At 59.2% G+C, this 18,807-nt stretch overlaps 2 protein-coding genes across 2 annotated transcripts; one reads left to right on the forward strand and one right to left on the reverse strand.

Moving 5' to 3' along the window:
- Positions 1-306: 306 nt before the first annotated feature.
- On the forward strand, positions 307-15,192 carry ADGRA2 (adhesion G protein-coupled receptor A2). The gene is made up of 19 exons (XM_042835225.1): positions 307-539; positions 4,777-4,848; positions 7,430-7,501; positions 7,590-7,661; positions 7,930-8,001; positions 8,105-8,268; positions 8,367-8,580; positions 8,877-9,041; positions 9,436-9,637; positions 9,725-9,874; positions 9,986-10,147; positions 10,246-10,455; positions 10,527-10,728; positions 10,899-11,107; positions 11,237-11,364; positions 11,462-11,585; positions 11,702-11,847; positions 11,981-12,070; positions 12,255-15,192. Exons 1-19 carry the CDS (start codon positions 307-309, stop codon positions 13,405-13,407), a joined length of 3,840 nt encoding a protein of 1,279 aa, XP_042691159.1. The 3' UTR covers positions 13,408-15,192.
- BRF2 (BRF2 RNA polymerase III transcription initiation factor subunit) lies at positions 14,983-18,383 on the reverse strand. Its single transcript, XM_042835224.1, has 4 exons — positions 18,230-18,383; positions 17,373-17,432; positions 16,640-16,961; positions 14,983-16,288 (listed from the first exon to the last, which is right to left on the reverse strand). Exons 1-4 carry the CDS (start codon positions 18,381-18,383, stop codon positions 15,577-15,579), a joined length of 1,248 nt encoding a protein of 415 aa, XP_042691158.1. The 3' UTR covers positions 14,983-15,576.
- Positions 18,384-18,807: the final 424 nt, after the last annotated feature.

Consider the following 18,807-nt stretch of genomic DNA (forward strand, 5'->3'; position numbering starts at 1 on the left):
GCTGGACTCACAGGGTTCCAGCTCTGCGCTTCGAGCCCCGCTCCGTGCCGTCGGGCTGAGCCCTTTGCCCCGCAGCTCCGCGCGGAGTCCGACGCCTCTCTGCCCCCTCGGGATCCCCGTTCTTCCACCCCACCCGGGGCCGTCCGGTGGTGGCCGGGCCGGGGGGAGGAGGAGGAGAAGAAGAAGGCGGTGGCGGGGGGCGGTCCGGGGGAGGTGCCAGGGCTGGCGGCGGAGCGCTGCAAGCGGGGGAGGCGCCGCCGGAGCCGCCCCGGGGCTCGGGGAGCCGGAGCTCCCGGTGCCGGGGCGATGCGGGGGGCGGCGGCGGCGGCTCTGCTCTTAGCGGCGGCTGCGGCGCTGAGCGGGGCTGCGGAATCGGCGGCGGTGCGGAGCTGCGCGGTGCAAAGCGTGGGCTGTAAGTGCGCGGCGGAGCGGCACAAGGCGAGCGGCCCCGCCGTGCCCCGCCGCCGGGTTCTGTGCAACGGAGCGGCCCTCCCCGCACCTCCCGAACCGCGGCTGCTGCCCGACGGCACCGCCACGCTGTGAGTACCGCGCACACGCGTGCCCGCGTCCCTTCGTCCCACGCAGAGCGAACTCTACCGATTCTCGTGAGCTCGGCGGCTCTGCTCCGACTGTAGCGGTTTTTCTGCTCTGCGTAACGCGGAGCGCTGTTCGATGGGGTTTTAAAGCCGTCGTGGAGCCGCCCCGGGATCTCTCCGTCTCCGTGGGCTGGAAATGTGGGCGCGCAGCGTGGACCCGATGTGGAAGCGCAGGAAACGGGCTCCATCCCCGCGTTTCCTTCCGCGATGTTTGCTGATCGGAGCGCTGGGGGAGGATGTTTTTGTTTGAAAGCTTTTTACTGGGAATATTTGCTCCAGACGGATCTGATGTGCCGTGGATTTGGGCTCTGCGATGGGGCTGAGTTGTCGCTTCTCTCCCTCCGAACCCGCTCGGCCCTGGGCAGGGGAGCTCCGGGCTCTGGGCAGGCGCTGGCAGCGGTGCGTGTTTATTTATAACTGCGGCAGGGAGGTTTGAATTAAAGCTGCCTGGGAGGGCAGTGACGGCACGGCCGCTGCTGGAATCGGCACTTTCACCCGTCCCACCAGAACCTTGTCCTGCTTTTGAGGTCCTGCAGTGCGCAGGGTGCTCCTGGTCCTGCCCAATGACCACGTATTTGCTCTTGCATGGGGGTCCTGTGGCTGCTTTGGGGCAGTTCATGTTTTCCCATCTGCCCTTCGCTGTGCAGAGGCTTCATTGCAGGGTGATGATGTTGGCCTGGTGAAAACCCATAAATACGGAGCATGTCCTCAAAGCTCATCCGAGCTGTGTGGCACCGTGAGCTCTGAAATGCAGTGGTCGCAAGGGAAGCATCGATGGCCCCGAAGCTGTGCTTCATGGGTCCCATCCCGTGCTGCTGTGCTGGAGCTGCACGCTGCAGCAGTGCTCTCCCCACGCTGCTCTGCTCTTGCAATCCCTGCCCTGGGGTGCTGTGACGTGTCAGCCTACTGCAGGCACACGCAAGGGTTGGGAGTGCTTTGTTGAGTTGTATTTGGGAGCAGCGTCCCATTCCTCGCTTGCTCTTGAGCTTCTTTTTGGGGTGACTGCATGGCAGCATCAGGACGTGACACAACCCCACTCCGACGTGACACGAAACCTACTGGCATAGACAGAAACCTACAAATACGTGGTGACCCTGGGCTCTGCTCTCTCGCAGTAAACATGATTTATGCTAAACCCTTTCCAGATGGGACAATCAAAACCAGAGGCTCCAGGTTCACCTAGCATCTCCCAGTGCTGCCAGGTGTGGTTAAGGCTGTGAGGACATCCCTCTGCGTGCCCCAGGGGCAACTCGACCATGGGGCACACGGTGCATTTTGTGCAGAGCCATGCAGTTCTTTGCTGCAGTGCTGGCCAGGAGCACGCGTGGGGTTTGGTGACACAATGCCCCCATGCAACCCGAGCAGACGTTCCTGTGCTCTCTGCCACCCACCCTGTGCAGTTCCTGCACCTCTTTGTGCTTTGCTTCCCGTTTTGCTGCTTGCCACACGTCCTGCTCCAGTGGGCATCATCCATCCTCCTGGGACTGCAGTTTCCTTGGTGCTGGGCACTGGCATCTCAGGGCGTTTGCTGGGGATGTCCCTGCAGCACTGCTGCCTTTGCTAATGGGGCTGAATGCCCCCCCTCCACCCCGTGCTCACACCCTGATGGAAGTGTGCTGCGTCCCCACCCGCCCCAATCACCCTGTTGGCCCTGCTGTCACACGGGCAGGAGCCCAAACCTCTTCCAGATGTGGAATCCCAACGCAGGCCTCATTTCTGCACACAGCTTGATTGCACCGAAATTACAGATTGTCTGCAGGGAATGGAGGGCTTTGACTTATGACCAATTTCCAGTTCTACTTGAACTCCCCTCTGCTTATCGTGGGCCCTGCAGGCGCTTTCTTTTGGAAACCTTTTGATATTGATTGGGCAGTTTTTAGGGGTCGGTGGGTTTTTTTCCTTTCCATCCCTACAGACTGGGGACCCTGTGGAGCCGTGGGGCGACGGGGACGTGACGTCCCTGCACCGCTCCACTCTGACCACTTTTCCCTCTCTCCGGGGCTCCTTTTTCCTGTGCTGAGGGTTGGAACAATAATTTTCACCATCCGAAATAGCCTGGTGTGACGTGAGCTAGTGGCACCGCCCCGGTTTGGGGGGGGGGGGGAAAAGGAGGGGGTTGGGGAGCACCAGGGGCCCCCGCTTCACCCTTCCTACAATCCCCCGCCGGCGGCCGAGCGCCGCGCAGGGCACGGCCCTATCTGCACACAGCATATGCTTTAAATTAATGCACTCAGAGAGCAAAGCATAGCTGTGCTCCCCACCCCCACCATCCTCGCCCCACTATTAACCTCCGTGCCGCGTCCTCCTCCCGCTGCACGCCGGCTGCGGGGAGCGCGGCCGCTGCCTCCTTTTTTGGTCGGGGACATAGGAAGTTTATTGTTCCAGCAGGCCGGGTTCTGGAGCAGTTATTTATCCAAGTGGATTCCAGCACGCTTGAAAAAACAAGCTTGTTTGGGTTGTTTTTTTTTTGTGTGTGTGTGTTTTTTGTTGGTTGGGGTTTTTTAGTTGGGTTTTTTTTTTTTTTGTTGTTCCATTTTTTGGCTCCTCTTTTTTTGAGATGAGGGGAAGAAAAATGAGAAGGGAAAGGGATTTCTCCATCTCTGCGCCTGCGCTGGTGCCTCGTGGGCTCCGTGCCGTTGGTAATGGGGTCTGGGGAGAGGAGGTGGGACCCAGTGGGACCCATCACCCACTCCTTGCTTTTCCTTCATGCTGTGCTCTGTCATCTCTGCTTTACCCTTGGGAAGTGATCCAGCATCACTCGATGAACGCAGCGTCAGCCAACGGCTTCCTGGGTGCTGCAGAACTTCAGTGCCATGTCCTGCTCATGGTTCTGCACTTTCATGGTGTGCCAAGCCCTGCAGGCAGCCTGGGCACAGGGACCACAGGGTCCCCCTGCATCAATGGCTGTAAGGAGCCTGACAGGGACCCACTGCCATGGCTGGATCCCTCCTGCAGCCCCATGCATCCATCTCACGCATTCAGAGCTTTCTTGGTTCCCTGCTTTGAGTGGTGCCAGCAGAGACACATCACCACTAACTCATGGATCTCCGTGGAGCCCAGTGGGGCTGCCTGGGAAAAAAGACCAGCATCCTTTGGTCACTCATTGGGAGCTTTGTTCCTTGCACAAATAGGTGCAGGGGGTCCCAGCTCCATCAGGCGCAGGATGAAGGCTGCTCCCGCCTCTGCTCTCCCCGCAGCCTGGCTGCAGATCACACAGGATACTGATTTCATCTTGGACAGCCTGAGCTTTGCCTTTTATGGAGGGGAGTTTTGTTTTTATGGCAGAAACACAGCTGATGGTCCCAGGGGTCAGAAGAACAAAGACATCTCCTGGCATGGGGGCTCCTTCCTGGGGCCCATGGTGGGCTGGGGGCCATGTTCCCAGCTGAGTGCAGCTCTGGTTGTAACCCCAGCCAAAGCTGCACCCTTGTGGAGAGCACATGGTGGTGGGGACACAGTGGTGAGTGCAACATCCATGGAGAGCAGCGTTGCTCCACTGCAGCAGCATCCCTTGGGGGCTGTAGTGAGGGAACTGGGTGCCATGTGAGTGCCGTGGAATGGGATGGGGCTGAGCTGCTGCTGGAGTTAGGTTGCAACCCCTCTGGAGTCCCCCAGTCTTGGCTGCAATGCGGGAATGGGGCCAGGGAAACCCGACGTCTGCCCCCTGGGACTGGGATGGTGCGGAGCTCGTCCTGTCTGCAGCACACAGTTCCCATTCAGCGCAGCTGCAGGGACGGCCCGTGTGTAAACAGCCCTGGCACAGCCCTCAATGAGGCCTTTTTTCCTGCTGCTCACCCCCGGATGGGGTTCCCGGGGAGCCCTCCCTGCTGCGGTTTCCCTCTGCACTTCCTGCCACACTGATCTCTAATGGGGTGGGGGGCTGAGGATTCCTCGATGCTGCTCAGTGCAGGTTTGGGGGTTCTTATAGCCTACACGTGCAACTCTATGCTGTGATGCCCCAGGTGCTGGTACAGCCCTGGGGACCTCCAGCCCAGTACCACCATGGCATGGTGTCCCCACAAGGGTGCTGTGTGTCCCATGTCATCCCCCAGCAATGCCACCTTGCCACAGATCCAGCTATTCCCAATCCCCCAGCCTCACTGATCCTTGGGCATCTCCATCACAGCCCATGTAACAGCACCTTCCCTCTCCTTCCATCCCTGTGCTCTCATCCCCACAGGCTGCTGAGCAACAACAAGATCACAGTGCTGCAGAACGGCTCCTTCTTCGGGCTGCGGGCGCTGGAGAAGCTGTGAGTGAATGGAGGCTGGGGGTGGTGTGGGTTAGGCTACTCAGTGAGCCTCTGGGCATTGGGTTTGCCACCAGCACCCACAGGCATCCTGGGGTCTCTGGAAGCTGGATTGGGGCAGAGGCATCGGGGGGGGCCACACTCAGTGGGGGCTGGTATGAAAAGCGACATTGTCCCCCCAAACAAAGTCAACTTTCTTATCTCTCCATGAAAGGCATCTCTATGATGGGAACGTTAATAAGAGGAGATTTATGGCCCCCATATGGATCTGATCTGTAGGTTTTTAGGAGTGGGGACGGGCACACTGAGGGTGTTTTGTTCCCCTTCAAGGGGCTCACACATTCCTCAGCCCCACAGGGATGGGGTGACACCGGGGCCGGGGGGCTCCAGCTGTGGGGACAGCCCAAGGGTGCCCATCCCTTTGCAGGAGGGTCCCTACAGGGCACTGTGCCTGCACCATCCCGTGGCACATGGTGCCAAGGATGTCCTTATTCCTTTGGGGTGAAGGGACCCCTCCATGGTGCCCAGGCTTCTGATTGGCACCACAGCACCCATTGGTCCCAGCCCCACTGCCTAGGGGTCTCACCGCTGCTCCCCATGGGCAGTGGGATCAGCACAGCCTGGATCTCATTAGCTCAAACAAGGAAGCATTTATGAACGTGAAGCTTGTTTGAGTTATGCAGTGTGCACCTGCCCTGGCCAGCAGAGGCCAGCTGCTCCATGGGGAGTGGGTGTGCAGTGCTGGTCAGGGCAGGAACTGCAGGGCATGGCATTGCTTCTGGGCTTGTGTTCCAAGTGCATGGTGTTGAGGCTGATGTGAGATTTTTGAAGCCATGAAAATACGCGTGGAGCTGTTTTGGGATTCTATTTGAAGCAGTCATTTTGAGGACCCAAGTTTCTCCCACGCTGTGGTTGAAGTATGGGGTCACATTTAGGCTCCTGGCACTGAATTCTCATTAACGAGAGGATTAATGAGCCTGGACAGGGAGCAGCCTGGCCCAGGGGCAATACCTGGGGACCGCAGCCCCTGGGTGCAGCAGGTCTGCACATCCCCATGCCCTGAGGTCTCTGTGTGTGTAGCATGGGGTAGCCTCCATTGAAGCTCAGCTCAGAGCACAGCCATGGGCAGCATCCCCCCGTCCCCCAGCCTGCACAGGGCTGCGCCTGATTGCTCCCGACAGCAGCTCTAATTGTATGCATCGGGTCGGTCCAGGGCTGCAGCACAGAGAAGCCCCACAGAGGGGCTCTGCTGGCACCACAAGGACCTCAGGGGCCCCCTTGCTTTGGTCATGGGGCCATGGGGGTTTGGTGTCCCGGTGTGACGCAGTCATCGGGGCTGAGCTGTTTCCAGAGTCCCCAAGCCATTCCCAAGAGCCCCATGCCCACCGCCCCTCTGGGCTGGCAGCTCAGCATCACCACTGATATGTGGCGGCGTAATGAGATTAATGAGTGTGAGCAGGGCCGGTATGCGGCCACCCTCATTAGCGCAGCCCCAACTGGGAGTGCCGTGCCCTCCGCCGGCACCACCGTGCTCAGGGGCTGGGATTTGGCCAGGATGGGTCCCTCGATGGCCCCATACAGGACCGTGAGTTTTGGGGTAGCCCCGTGGTGACAGTGGCTCCTGTCAGCCAGGCATTGGGCACTGTGCTGAAAGGCTCTGATGGGAGCGAGCACGGGAGAAAATCACACTCATGGTAACTCCATCCCACGTGCTGTAGATGGGGCTGGGAGCACAACTAAAAGCCTGTGTGAGCTGCCTGCACATGGAAGCACTGGGAAAGGTCCAACAAAGGAATGAATGAACAACGCTGTGTGTGGGGAGGGGGGACGTTGAACGGTGCCGTGTGCAGAGCTGTGGAGATCCCACAGTGCCGGTGCCGCAGGTGTGGGGTCTGTCTGTCTGTCTGTCTGTCCATCCATCCGTGGGGCCAGGCTGCTGTCCCAGGGTCAGGTGTGTTCTGTGATGGAGGGTTGTTGGGGTGGGGAGGGTTGTTGGGATGGCTGGGTTTGCACTACAGGTGTGGGCGAGTGGAGCTGTTCCTTCAGCACTGGGGCTCACCTGAGCCACCCCTGTAAATCTGCACACCCACAGCCCTCCACACCTCTGCACCCTGCCCAGCGCCCTGAGAGCTGGCTGTGTGCCTTGTACCCATGGGACACCTCTGCTCAGCAGAAGTGCAGCAGCTGAGAGCTCTCCCTACGTCCCTACTGCAGCGGCTGCTGCGTGCCTGGCGTGCCTCTGATAAGATACACGCCTGCAATCAATGTAATAACCCAATCGAGCTTCCTCCGGGCTGCAAAGCCACTGTGAAGCTGCGCTGACATTTGCAGCGTGCTCTTATCCTAGTAGCCTTGCTGGGATAAGGCTGCTCTGGAAACAGCTCTGCAGGAGGGAAAGGTGAGCACGGTACGTGTGGGGCCCTGCTGTGTCCCTGGGGTGCCTGGCTCTGTGTGGCTGCAGTGTGCTGGGAGCGAGGCTGCGTTCCCCAGGCTTCCATCTGGCTGGGAGCACTGTGGAGCTGTGCTGATGGAAGGGGCAGGATGCTGGCTGCACGCCCTGAGCTCCGTGTCTGTCTCCCCTCAGGGACCTGAAGAACAACCTGATCAGCACGGTGCAGCCAGGCGCCTTCCTTGGGCTCCCCGAGCTGAAGCGTCTGTAAGTACCTGGGGAGTGCAGGGCAGCCTGTGGGGATTGGGAGCAGCTCAGCATCTCCAGCACTCACAGCCCCTCTACCTCCTTGCAGGGACCTCTCCAACAACCGCATCGGTTGTCTGAGCGCCAGCGTCTTCCAGGGTCTCACCAACCTCCTCCGACTGTAAGCAGTGCCGTGGGCTCCCCTAGAAGGGCCACCATCTCCCACACACTGTGTTGGGTGGTGGGGGCTGTAAATGGGACACATCAGGGGGCTCGGACTCCTGGTCCCCTCCTAAAGGCTTTCATCTCTAGGATTGGGTTGGGACGGGATGGAGGTGGGGATGAGGATGCCCAGACCAGTGGGTGACACTAGCAGCTCCAGGATGTGAGAGGACTTTAGGTTTTCCAAGCATGTCCCAGTCTCCTCCACAGCTTTGTGCTTCTTGCAGTAACATGTCAGGAAACATTTTCTCCAGCCTCCCCTCTGGCGTCTTTGACGAGCTGCCCTCACTGAAAGTCGTGTGAGTACACCACGTCCACCCCCAAACACAGACCCTCTCTGAGTTGTGCACAGCTGTGCCACCTCCACCTTCAGCCTCCCCACACAGCTGCTGACCCTTGCAGGGATTTTGCCACCGAATACCTGACGTGTGACTGCAATTTGCTCTGGGTGCTGCCCTGGACCCGCAACCGCTCAGCGCAGATCTCGGAGAGGACGCTGTGTGTGTATCCACGGCACCTGCACAGCACCCCGCTGCGTAGCGCACAGGAGAACCAGCTGCAATGCGGTGAGCAGGAGAGGAGAAGGGTGTGGGTAGTGTGCCAGGGCCGGGGGGGCTCACACCACATGTGTGTGTGTCCCGTGCCCCCCCCCCCCCCCCTGCAGCCGGCACCCCGGAGCTGCACACCCACCACCTCATCCCGTCGCTGCGCCAGGTGGTGTTCCAGGGGGACCGACTGCCCTTCCAGTGCACCGCCACCTATTTGGACAACAGCACCCAGATCCATTGGTACCACAACCAGCAGCGAGTGCAGGAGGATGAGCGGGCGGGCGTCATCGTGGAGGAGAGCCTCATCCATGACTGCACCTTCATCACCAGGTGGGAACAGGATGGGATCGGGATTGAGATGGGGATGATGGGGATAGAGATGTGAATGGGGGTAGGAACGGAGGTGGGATGGGGAGAGGATTGAACAGGGATGAGGATGGGAATAGGGATTAGGATGGAGATAGAGGTGGAGATGGAGTGCATATATGCTGGGGACATTGCAGGGCTTGCAGGTTTGCGGGTACCAAGTGCTGTAGGTGGGATGCAAAGTGTTGGCATTGTTTCTTGGTGCATGTCCCTACTCCAGGGACTGCCCCTCCATGCCAACGTGTCCCCTCTGCCCACAGTGAACTCATCCTCTCCAACATCCACGTCTCCGCCAACGGCGAGTGGGAGTGTGCCGTCTCCACCTCGCAGGGCAACGTCAGCAAGAAGGTGGAGATCGTGGTGCTGGAGACCTCTGCATCCTACTGCCCCGCAGAGCGCGTCACCAACAACCGAGGGGACTTCAGGTAGAGACCAGTAGCAGTGTGGCCATGGCTGTGTGCGATGCTTGCCGGGCAGGGGGCTGCCTGCAGGCGGGGGCCCACAGGTGCCCAATCATCTGCTTGCAATTAGCAGCCACAGGGAGCATGAGCGCCTTTGAAGGCCTTCCCGTGCCGGCAGCGCAGCCAGGCTCCAGCAGCAGAGGTGTTGGAATTTCTCTGGCACAAGACGAAAGGCTCTGGGCGTCTGCCGTAACCTCGGCAGGGCTGTTCCAGAATATAAATTACTGCTGCAGTCAATGTGGTTTCGATTAGCGGTGCCCCCCTGCGCTGTTCTGAGCCGAGCAGGATGTGGGATGGGGGGACAGCAGCTTCGTGGGGAGCATTGCCCCACTGTCACTGTATGTGTGTGTGCATCCAGGTGGCCCCGCACGCTGGCTGGCATCACCGCCTTCCAGTCATGCCTGCAGTACCCCTTCGCCTCGGGGCCAGCAAGTGGGGGTCCAGCAGCAGAGAAGCAAGCGTCCAGGCGTTGTGACCGTGCGGGGCGCTGGGAGGAGGGCGACTACTCCCACTGCCTCTACACCAACGACATCACCCGTGTGCTCTACACCTTTGTGCTGGTGAGCCAGGTGTTCAGCCCGCACGGCTTGCTGAGGTTGGGGTCAGGCACAGCAGTGATCGTGCCCTGTGGTTGTGCCACCCTACAGATGCCTATCAATGCCTCCAATGCACTGACACTGGCTCACCAGCTGCGCGTCTACACAGCCGAGGCTGCCAACTTCTCGGATATGGTTGATGTCCTCTACGTGGCTCAGATGATTGAGAAGTTTATTGGCTATGTGGACCAGATCAAGCAGGTAATGCTGCTGTTCTTTGCTTTCCCCATCCGTGCATGGTGGGTACTGGAAGGGAAGCATGAACTGGGGATGAATGAACTGAGCGCGACCTGCAGCCGGCTCTCCTCGCAGCTCACCGATGTGATCGTGGAGATGGCAAGCAACATCATGCTGGTGGACGACCACATCCTCTGGATGTCACAGAAAGAAGAGAAGGCATGCACCAGCATCGTGCGTTCCCTGGAGAAGATCGCAGCGCACACCCTCAGCACCAACTCCCAGCACATGGCAGTGGTGAGTCCCTGCACGCGGTGGGGGTCCGTCCAACTTAGATGTTAGGGGTCTGTGCCCATGCTGGGCTGACAGCCGCCTCACTGCTCTGTGCCTGGCAGAACTCACGCAACATTGCCTTCGAGGCGTACGTGGTAAAGCCTGAGAGCTACGTGGGGCTGAGCTGCGTGGCGTTCCAGCGCCGGGATGGGGGCCCTCCTGGGCGCACGGCCCTGGCTGAGCAGGCAGCCGAGCCCCAGCCTGACCAGCAGCTGCGGCTGCGCTGCACCACAGGACGCCCCAACGTCTCCCTGAGCAGTTTCCACATCAAGGTATGGGTCTGATGGGGGTGAGGGGTTTTTGAGGATGCGGCTTGATCTCACCGATGACTGCGTGCCCACAGAACAGCATTGCCCTGGCCTCCATCCAGCTGCCGCCCAGCCTCTTTGCCAGCCCCGTTCCACCCACCCCGCTGGCCGACTGCAAGTTGCAGCTGCTGGTGTTCCGCAACGGGAAGCTCTTCTGCAGCACAGGGAACTCCTCACGTCTAGCAGACGACGGCAAGCGGCGCAGCGTGGCCACACCAGTCATCTATGCAGGGACATGTAAGGGCTGTGTGCCAGCAGGGCTGCCTTTCTATAGAGATTAGAGCTGTTCTCCGCAGCGCTCCTGCAGAGCAAAGCCATTTCTTTGGGCTGTGCTGCTGAAGGGAAGGTGGTGATTTTTTTGGGGGGGGGGGATCCCCCTGGCTCACCAGCTCTCTCCATCCCTGCAGATGGCTGCAGTGTAGGGAACCTGACGGAGCCGGTGGCCGTGTCGCTGCGACACCCCGGGGAGGGTGCAGACCCCGTGGCTGCCTACTGGAACTTTGAGGTGCTGGGGGGCATGGGGGGTTGGAGCGCCGAGGGCTGCCAGCTGGCTGCCCGTGAGCCCAACGTCACCTCCCTGCACTGCCGGCACCTCAGCAACGTGGCTGTGCTCATGGTAAATGGGGCAGCAGGTGGGGGGTGAGCACTGGGGCTCTGTGCTCACACTGTGGAGGTGTATGATGCGTGGTACTGCAGGCTGTGGGGTTATGGGGTAGGGTCTGACGGGCTGTGTGGTGCCGTGCAGGAGCTGAGCGGGTTCCCCAGCGAGGCACGAGGTCCAGTGGAGGTGCTGCACCCAGCCATGTACACCTGCACAGCCGTGCTGCTGCTCTGCCTCTTCACCACCATCATCACATACATCGTCCACCACGGGTGAGCATCACGGCGTGGCCTTGGCTGTAGGTGGGGGTATGGCTGGAGGTGGACGGCCCAAGCCAGGCAGCTCACCGCTCCCTTCTGCTCCCTCCAGCACCATTCACATCACGCGGAAGTGCTGGCACATGCTTCTTAACCTCTGCTTCCACATGGCCATGACATCAGCAGTGTTTGCAGGAGGCATCACCCTCACCGGCTACCTGGTCGTCTGCCAAGCGGTGGGTGCCACTGCTGCAACGGGGGGGACCCCAAATGGGGCCTTCCTCCAAGCTGAACAGTCGAGCCTCGCTTGGCTGCATCACCCTTGTGCTGACCACGTCACCTCGTCCCGCAGGTCGGCATCATTTTGCACTACTCCTCCCTGTCCACGCTGCTGTGGATGGTAGTGAAAGCCCGTGTCCTCTACAAGGAGGCGACCTGGAAAGCACCTCGGCAGCCAGATGGGGATTCAGCACCGCCGACCCCTCGGCCCATGCTGCGGTACTGCCATCCCCTGCCTGGGACTCCTCCCTGGGTCCTCCCCCGTTGGGAACTGCACTCGGCAGCATGGCATAATTTTGGTGTGCTCTGACCCAGCACTGCGGTGTGCTCTTGGTGTGCTCTCTCTTTTCAGGTTCTATCTGATTGCTGGTGGGATCCCCCTCATCATCTGCGGCATCACAGCGGCTGTCAACATCCACAACTACCACGACAACAACCCTTAGTAAGTGTCCTGCTGCCTTCCTCAGCCTGGGCAAGGGGAAGGGAAGCCAGAAGTGCTGGGAATCCAGGGAAATGCTTGTGGAATCCATTCCAGGAGCTGTCCATGCATAATCCATGGAGAGAGGCCATCTGGCATGTCAAGGGGCTGAAGCCATATTGATTGGATCCTTTTCTTTCTCCTGCAGCTGCTGGCTGGTGTGGAGGCCCAGCCTGGGCGCCTTCTACGTGCCGGTGGCCTTCATCCTGCTGGTCACCTGGCTGTACCTGCTGTGTGCTGGACTCAGCCTGCAGTGCCAGGCTCCTCGTGGGAAGGAGCCCCCGGAGTTGCCAGGCACACCGCCGAGGCTGGGGACCAACGGGGAGCTGCTGACAGACTCAGGCTCCATCTCAGTGACGCTGCACTCAGGGACTCATTGCCCAGAGGTGGATGGTGTGTACTCACTGCAGGCACAGCTCTGGGCGCTGCTGGCTGTGCACGCCATGTATGTGGCCTTATGGACGTTTGGAGCCATGGCCGTGTCCCAGCGTGGAGATCTCAACGTCGTCTTCAGCTGCCTCTACGGGGTGACGGCCGTGGCGCTGGGACTCTTCATCTTCATCCATCACTGCGTCCGTCGCCGGGACGTGCTGGGCTCGTGGTTCTCCTGCTGCCCCTCCTACCGCTCTGCGCTGCCCATGCAGCCCTACAGCCACCCCGGCACGGCGGCGGTAGAGGACGGCTCCCAGATGTTCATCAGCTGCGATCCCGAAGCCGCCCGCAGCGCCACGTCCTCCTCCTCACCCAGCAGCACTGGCTCAGCCGCCGGCCGCTGCAAGCTGACCAACCTGCGGGCGGCACAGAGCCAGGCTGAGGAAGCGGAGCACGGCGACGGGGGGAGAAGCTCCGGGGTGGGGAGAAACGCCAACAACCACCGCAGGAACCACAAGAGCAGAACTAAGCAGCACCGCGAGGGGAAGCACCACCGCTTGAAGGTGCTGCGGGGCCCCTCCTCCGAGCAGAGCGAAAGCGGCAGCGTGCACAACAGCCATTCCGAGAGCTACCACAGCAGCAGGAACAGCCCCATGAACAACTGCGCTGCGCAGCGAGCCGCGGGCACCCAGGATGGGGAGGTGGCACCCAGCCAGTCGGAGGGCAGCGACGGCTTTCTGGAGGCGCGACGGCGGAGCAGAGACAACGTGAGGCAGGCGGAGAGGGAGGCGAAGCGACGCTCCTACCCCCTAAACGTGGGCAGCCACAACGGAGGCTTGAAGGGCAGCAAGTACGACGTCAACCTGGCCGGTGCTGACGGCGGGGCCGGGATGAGAAGCGGGCTCTGGAAAAGCGAAACTACGGTGTGAGGGATGGGGAAGGAGCAGATGGCCATAGTGCTGCAGCACGTCCTCCTAGGCTGGAGGCTGTGCACGGAGGAGGCTGGAGAGAGGCTGCGAGCGTGGCTAAGTGCACTACGTGGGGCCTCATCCCCGCAGGACGGGCGTCACAGCCTGCCCAGGTTGCAGCACGGAGAGGCGGAGGTGAAAGGCAACCATTGCTTTTCAGCAGCACGAATTGCAGCCTCGCTTCCGTCGCTCCCGCACCTCACTTCAGACTGATCCTAAATGCTATTTTATAAGATACAAAGGAAACAAATGTCTATTTTTCAAATTTCTATATTGGTGAATGTATATATGTATAGACTTGATGCAAGTGCCTCCGCCTTAGCAGCAATGCTCTCCCACAGCCACGAATGCAATACTCCCAAAGACGTAGGCAGGTCGTGCGGACGCTTGGGTGGCCCCAGATGAGCTTTTTCTGAAAGAGTCTCAGTTTGAAGTGTTATGAAAAGCAAACGTTGTTATCTTAAAGGACAGCACTGAGCCCCGAGGGTTGCCAAAGCAAAAGCCATATTGCGAAGCAAGCACAAGGTAAGAGAAGGCACTGATCCGAGAAACTGTCTGCACTCTGTGGATGTCAGACACTAAAAGCACCGCAGGAAAATGCTCCCAAACCCTCCCAGGTGTGACCTATGCAAACGGGTGGAGCAGCAGCACTGCTCTGCCTGAGGTGGACACGGGTTGCCCATCTCCTCCAGGAACCAAAGAGCCCAATTGGGCGCAGGCACCAAAGCAGGTCCTCATCCTTCACCCATGTGTGCACGCAGGACCCAGCAGGCTTTGCTCCCACAAAGCCAGGACACCAACAGCGCTGTGCTGAGCCACCTCCCGTCCCTCCAGTGTGGGCTCCTCCCTCACAGGAGGCTGCTCCTGGACAGTGAGATGCCCACGGTGCTGTCAGGGCCCTTCCTAAGGACTGCAGTACGTTCAAAGGGCTGGAACTTTGCTAAGCACTTATTCTTCCCCATTTAAAAACAGGTCCCCCTTTTTTCCAGCAGGCAAAAAAAAAAGCCAGACTCACTGCAGGCTGTAGGAGGCTCTAGGAGCACTCCCAGGTCTCCATTTGCTTAAAGGAGAACGAGGGGAGTCTATCTGTGCTGTTTTCAGCCTCAGTTCTCTCACGTGTGCAAATGGGTTTAATTATTTACCTACCTCCCATGGGGTCCCGGGGAGCAGCAAAGGACTGCAGTGCGGGGAAGCATTCAAGCCAGCCCTCTGCTACCCCACAGCTGAGGGATCCAGGAGTTAGCAGAGCAAAATAGCACTTAGAGGCAGATTTTTCTCCCCTTCAGAATCCAACTCCTCTCCCTTTGGAACCCCTCGTCCTGCAGGGCTGCAGTTCACTGGCTTTGCTGCAGCTCTGCTGTCCCTGGGCTGCCAGACTTCCCTGACCAACAGCCTGCTTCATGCCACGTTTATTGTGCCTGGAATTCGATGCAATTTACATCCTTATGTCAATTCTGCAGCCCACACAGTCTTGCTGATGCTGAGTTGTTATATATGCTTGCTGCACTGTGACAGTATTATATAAAAAGCTTGGTATTATTAATTACACTTTTTTTTTTGTATGTTTACATTACAAGCAAATGACAGATCAACAGAGAGCTTCTTGCAATATACATGGGGGAGGGAAGGGAAAATATGCCAAAGAAATGTCTTTAAAGGGGTCTTTTTGCATTTTTATATGAATAGAATGTTTCTAGCAGATACGTTTTGTTTAATATATTAAAGATTTGCAAAATCTGCCAAAAAGTGCTGTTATTCCCCACGGATTCTGCATGCAAACACAACAGCCCGTCAGGCAGACACAGGTCACTGCCTCACAGTGTGTGAATTAAACAGCCAGCAGTGCTGTGCTCGTACACCCCACTGCTGTCACTTGGCTGCAGATCCCCACTTGTTTCCCTGTCCAGCCGACGCCGGAGCAGCTGAAACCATTCCTGGCACCTTTGTTTCTATTTACTTCTAATTAAAATGACTCATTGTGGTCCAGAACACGAAAGAAGCCATCGCCCACTCCCCACCCCACCCCATTTCCTCCCTGCAGCACTCCATAGCTCTTTAACCACCAGGATTTACGTTTTTGGTTCCAGACTCTCTGGTGCTCCGGTGTTGCCGTTCCAGTGACGTTCATCTTTACTGCCACGCTTTGGCCCTCCTGAATGCCCTGATCTCCTCTGGGCCCCTCAGGTACTGCTCTATTTCACCGTCAGAGATGGGATCGTCTCCAGTGACGCCAGCATCCGAAGCGCTCAAGGCTGCAGTGCGCAGCCTCTTCCTTGGATGGAGGAGGCAGGGTGGCAGTAAGGGCCTCCGGCTGCCCACAGCCTTCTGTTTCCCTTCTGCGGGACGGCCCTCGGCCTGTGCTGTCCCTGCTGCTGCTGGAGGATTGCTGGAGGAGTCCTCGGCCTGGGCTGCCCTCTGCTGCTCCTCCACGTCTGCTGCACGGAAGGCATTTTTCAGCAGGAAGGTTCGGTGCTGCAGCAGATCCCCGATGTATTTGACCACCGTCTTCTTGTCCAAGTTAAGCACCTTCAGCCAAGCGAGCTCAGCTGCCATCCTCAGGAGGACGTCATAAAGCTCCTTCAGCCTCAGGCGTGCTGGGGGAGGCAGGTCGACGCCTGCAGCCTTGCAGAACTGTGTGAACGTGCAGGTGAGGCGGGCGGAGGGCTGCAGTGACTGCCAGGACAGGAAGGCTGCAGCTGTGACGATGGGGACGGGGTGCCGGCCTGTCACCAGCCACGTCTCGCTGGCCAGCTCCACCACCTGCATGGTCCGGGCGAGCATCGACTCCTTGTCCTCCACAAACAGGACAGGGATGTCCTCTGTGTGCTGGAACAGCCGGAAACTGGAAGAAGAGGAAACCCACTGTTAGCAGCAGGAAAAGCATCGGGACGTGGCTACAGCAACACGGCTCAGACTGTGAGGGATTTCTGCCCTCAGCCTCCTGAGGGCTCGCTGATACTCCACCACAGTGGCAGCCACTGCTGCAGTCATCCATCTAAATAAACACCAAGAAAGCCACAGTGAGGTCCTTAAGGGCAAACACACCCTGCTCTCAAGCTAAGCAGTAGCTCGCCATGCCTAAGTCCCTCACTGCCTGCTCTCCAAACAGCTTTCCACAGCAACTGCATCTGGAAGCTCCTGCACAAACCAATGTTGCACACAAAGCTCCACACGGGTCACAGGTTCCCATTACCTGTTAAGGTGAGTCTTCACCAGATCTGAAAGGCTCAGCGCCGGCACTGAGATCCCGAGCTCCTTCTGAAGGCTCAGGTAGACGCTGGTGACCAATTCTTGCTTTGCATAGAGGAGGGAGCAGATCGTTCCCAACGTCAGTGGCCAGTTGTGCTGCCGACAGGTTGCCAGCACGCAGCAGCCCACCAGGAGCTCCTTCTTTTCCAGGCTGACCAGGCGGAAGCAGGGGTGCTGCAGTGCTCTCTGGAAGTAGGAGACGGCCGTTCCCTCAAACACCGACGGGAGCCGAAGAACCTTACAGAGATCCTGGACCCGTCTGATCCCTGAAAAAAGACACTGCCCTTAAGGATCAGCAGAACTAACTCCTTCCTTCGGGTTCGACTGTCAGCTCCTGAAGGTTTTTTACCATTTCAGAGGTGTGTTAGAATTACAGCAAAGCAGAAATGATCCGAGGGATGGAACACTGCCCTGTGAGGACAAGCAGAGCATGGGCATTGTGCAGCCAGGAAAGGGAGGGCTCCAGGCAGGCCTGAGAGCAGCCAAGGGGCTGTAAGAAAGGGGCAGATCCTTCAGCAGAGCCTGCTATGACAGGACAAGGGGGACGATTTCAAAATGAAAGACTTAGGCTGGACATGAGGGAGGAGCTGTTTGCAATAAGGGTGGTGATGCACCAGCATTGGTCGCCCAGAGAAATGCAGCCCAGAGAAACCCAAGCTGGGGGTGTCTGCCCTTACCTCGCTGCTCACAGCGGTTCAACTGCTCCTTCTGCCCGGTGCTCTGCGAATAGGACACCTCTGAAAGAAACAGCAGCAGTCAGCGCCGAGTGCACCACGGTTGTGCAGAGAACCACAGAACCATAGAATCACAAGGTTGGAATCTGCAAGATCATCCTGTGCAACCGCCCTCCCATCACCACTGCCACCACAGGCACTAAACCAGATCTCGCAGCTCCTCATCCAATCACCTCTTGAACGCTGCCAGGGACGGCGACTCCACCACCTCCCTGGGCAGCCATTGCAGTGCCTGAGAGAAAAAGTTCTTCCTTATGTCCAACCTAAACCTCCTCTGCTACAACTTGCGTCCGTTTCCTCGGATTCTGGTTGTTGCCTGGGAGAAGAGGCCAAACCCCTCCTCATCACAGCCTCCCTTCAGGAAGCTGTGGAGTGCAATGAGGTCTCCCCTGAGCCTCCTCTTCTCCACACTGAACAACCCCAGATCCCTCAGCTGATCCTCATAAGACTTGTGCTCCAGATCCCTCACCATTTCATTGCCCTTCTCTGGACACGTTCCAGGGCCTCAATGCCTTTTTTGTAGTGAGGGACCCAAAACTGAACACAGCACTGGAGGTGCAGCCTCACCAGTGCTGAGTACAGAGGGATGCTCACCTCCCTGCTCCTGCTGGCCGCACTGTTTCTAATGCAGGCCAGGATGCCGTTGGCCCCCTTGGCCACCTGAGCACACTGCTGGCTCGCGTTCAGCATCAACCAGCACCCCCAGGTCCCTTTCCTCTTCACGGTCACCCAACCACTCAGCCCCAAGCCCGTAGCGCTGCACGGGGTTGTTGCGGTGCCCCGTTCGGCACAGCCCTCACCTCGCAGCTGCCCCTCGTCGCTGTAGGTGGTGGTCAGCAGCCCCTCGGCCAGCACGCAGCCGCACGCGGCGCACACCAACTGCTGCTGCGCGTAGTGCGCGTCCTCCAGCAGCGCAGCGGAGCCGCACTCGGGGCAGCGGCCGTGCGCCGCCATGGGGACCCGCGCGGGGGGCGCACCGCTCTCAGCCAATCACAACGCCGCGCGGTGCAACCCCGGTCGAGGTCCGGGCGGAGCGCCGCTCCCGAGCTTTGCGTTCCGGCTCCGCGCGTTCCGCCCCACGTGGCTGAGCGGCGCCTCCCTCGCGGATCTCCGCGGAACTGCGGCTGCTTTTGCTCCCGGCCGAGGACCTTTTGCACATTTTCCGTTCGCAGAAACTCTCGGCTCCGCCATGAGCTCGCCCAGCAGGTTTTCCCCACCCCGTCAGATGTTTAAATCACGGGCAGCGGGCAGGGCGAGGACGTTCAACACGAGGAGCAGCCGAGCTTTGCCTGCAGCAGCACAGGCTGTGGGTTCAGGCTGCGGGTCACTGTCGAGCCATTGCTGCCTTTTTCACCTGTTCTCAATAGGCACAGCGTGC

The sequence above is a fragment of the Centrocercus urophasianus genome, unplaced genomic scaffold (genome assembly GCF_019232065.1).
Source record: "Centrocercus urophasianus isolate 14NV4802_14NV808 unplaced genomic scaffold, USGS_Curo_1.0 seq_50, whole genome shotgun sequence".
In the NCBI taxonomy this organism is placed as follows: domain Eukaryota; kingdom Metazoa; phylum Chordata; class Aves; order Galliformes; family Phasianidae; genus Centrocercus; species Centrocercus urophasianus.

Excerpts from the sequence above, each read along its gene's own strand:
- BRF2 (XM_042835224.1), bottom strand. The coding sequence starts at position 18,383 with ATGGCGGCGCACGGCCGCTGCCCCGAGTGCGGCTCCGCTGCGCTGCTG. Across the intron at positions 16,962-17,372 it reads GAACCGCTGTGAGCAGCGAG|GGATCAGACGGGTCCAGGAT; the intron begins GTAAGGGCAGAC and ends GTCTTTTTTCAG. Across the intron at positions 16,289-16,639 it reads GTGAAGACTCACCTTAACAG|TTTCCGGCTGTTCCAGCACA; the intron begins GTAATGGGAACC and ends CTCTTCTTCCAG.
- ADGRA2 (XM_042835225.1), top strand. The coding sequence starts at position 307 with ATGCGGGGGGCGGCGGCGGCGGCTCTGCTCTTAGCGGCGGCTGCGGCG. Across the intron at positions 9,875-9,985 it reads ATGTGGACCAGATCAAGCAG|CTCACCGATGTGATCGTGGA; the intron begins GTAATGCTGCTG and ends CTCTCCTCGCAG. Across the intron at positions 11,108-11,236 it reads GCAACGTGGCTGTGCTCATG|GAGCTGAGCGGGTTCCCCAG; the intron begins GTAAATGGGGCA and ends GGTGCCGTGCAG.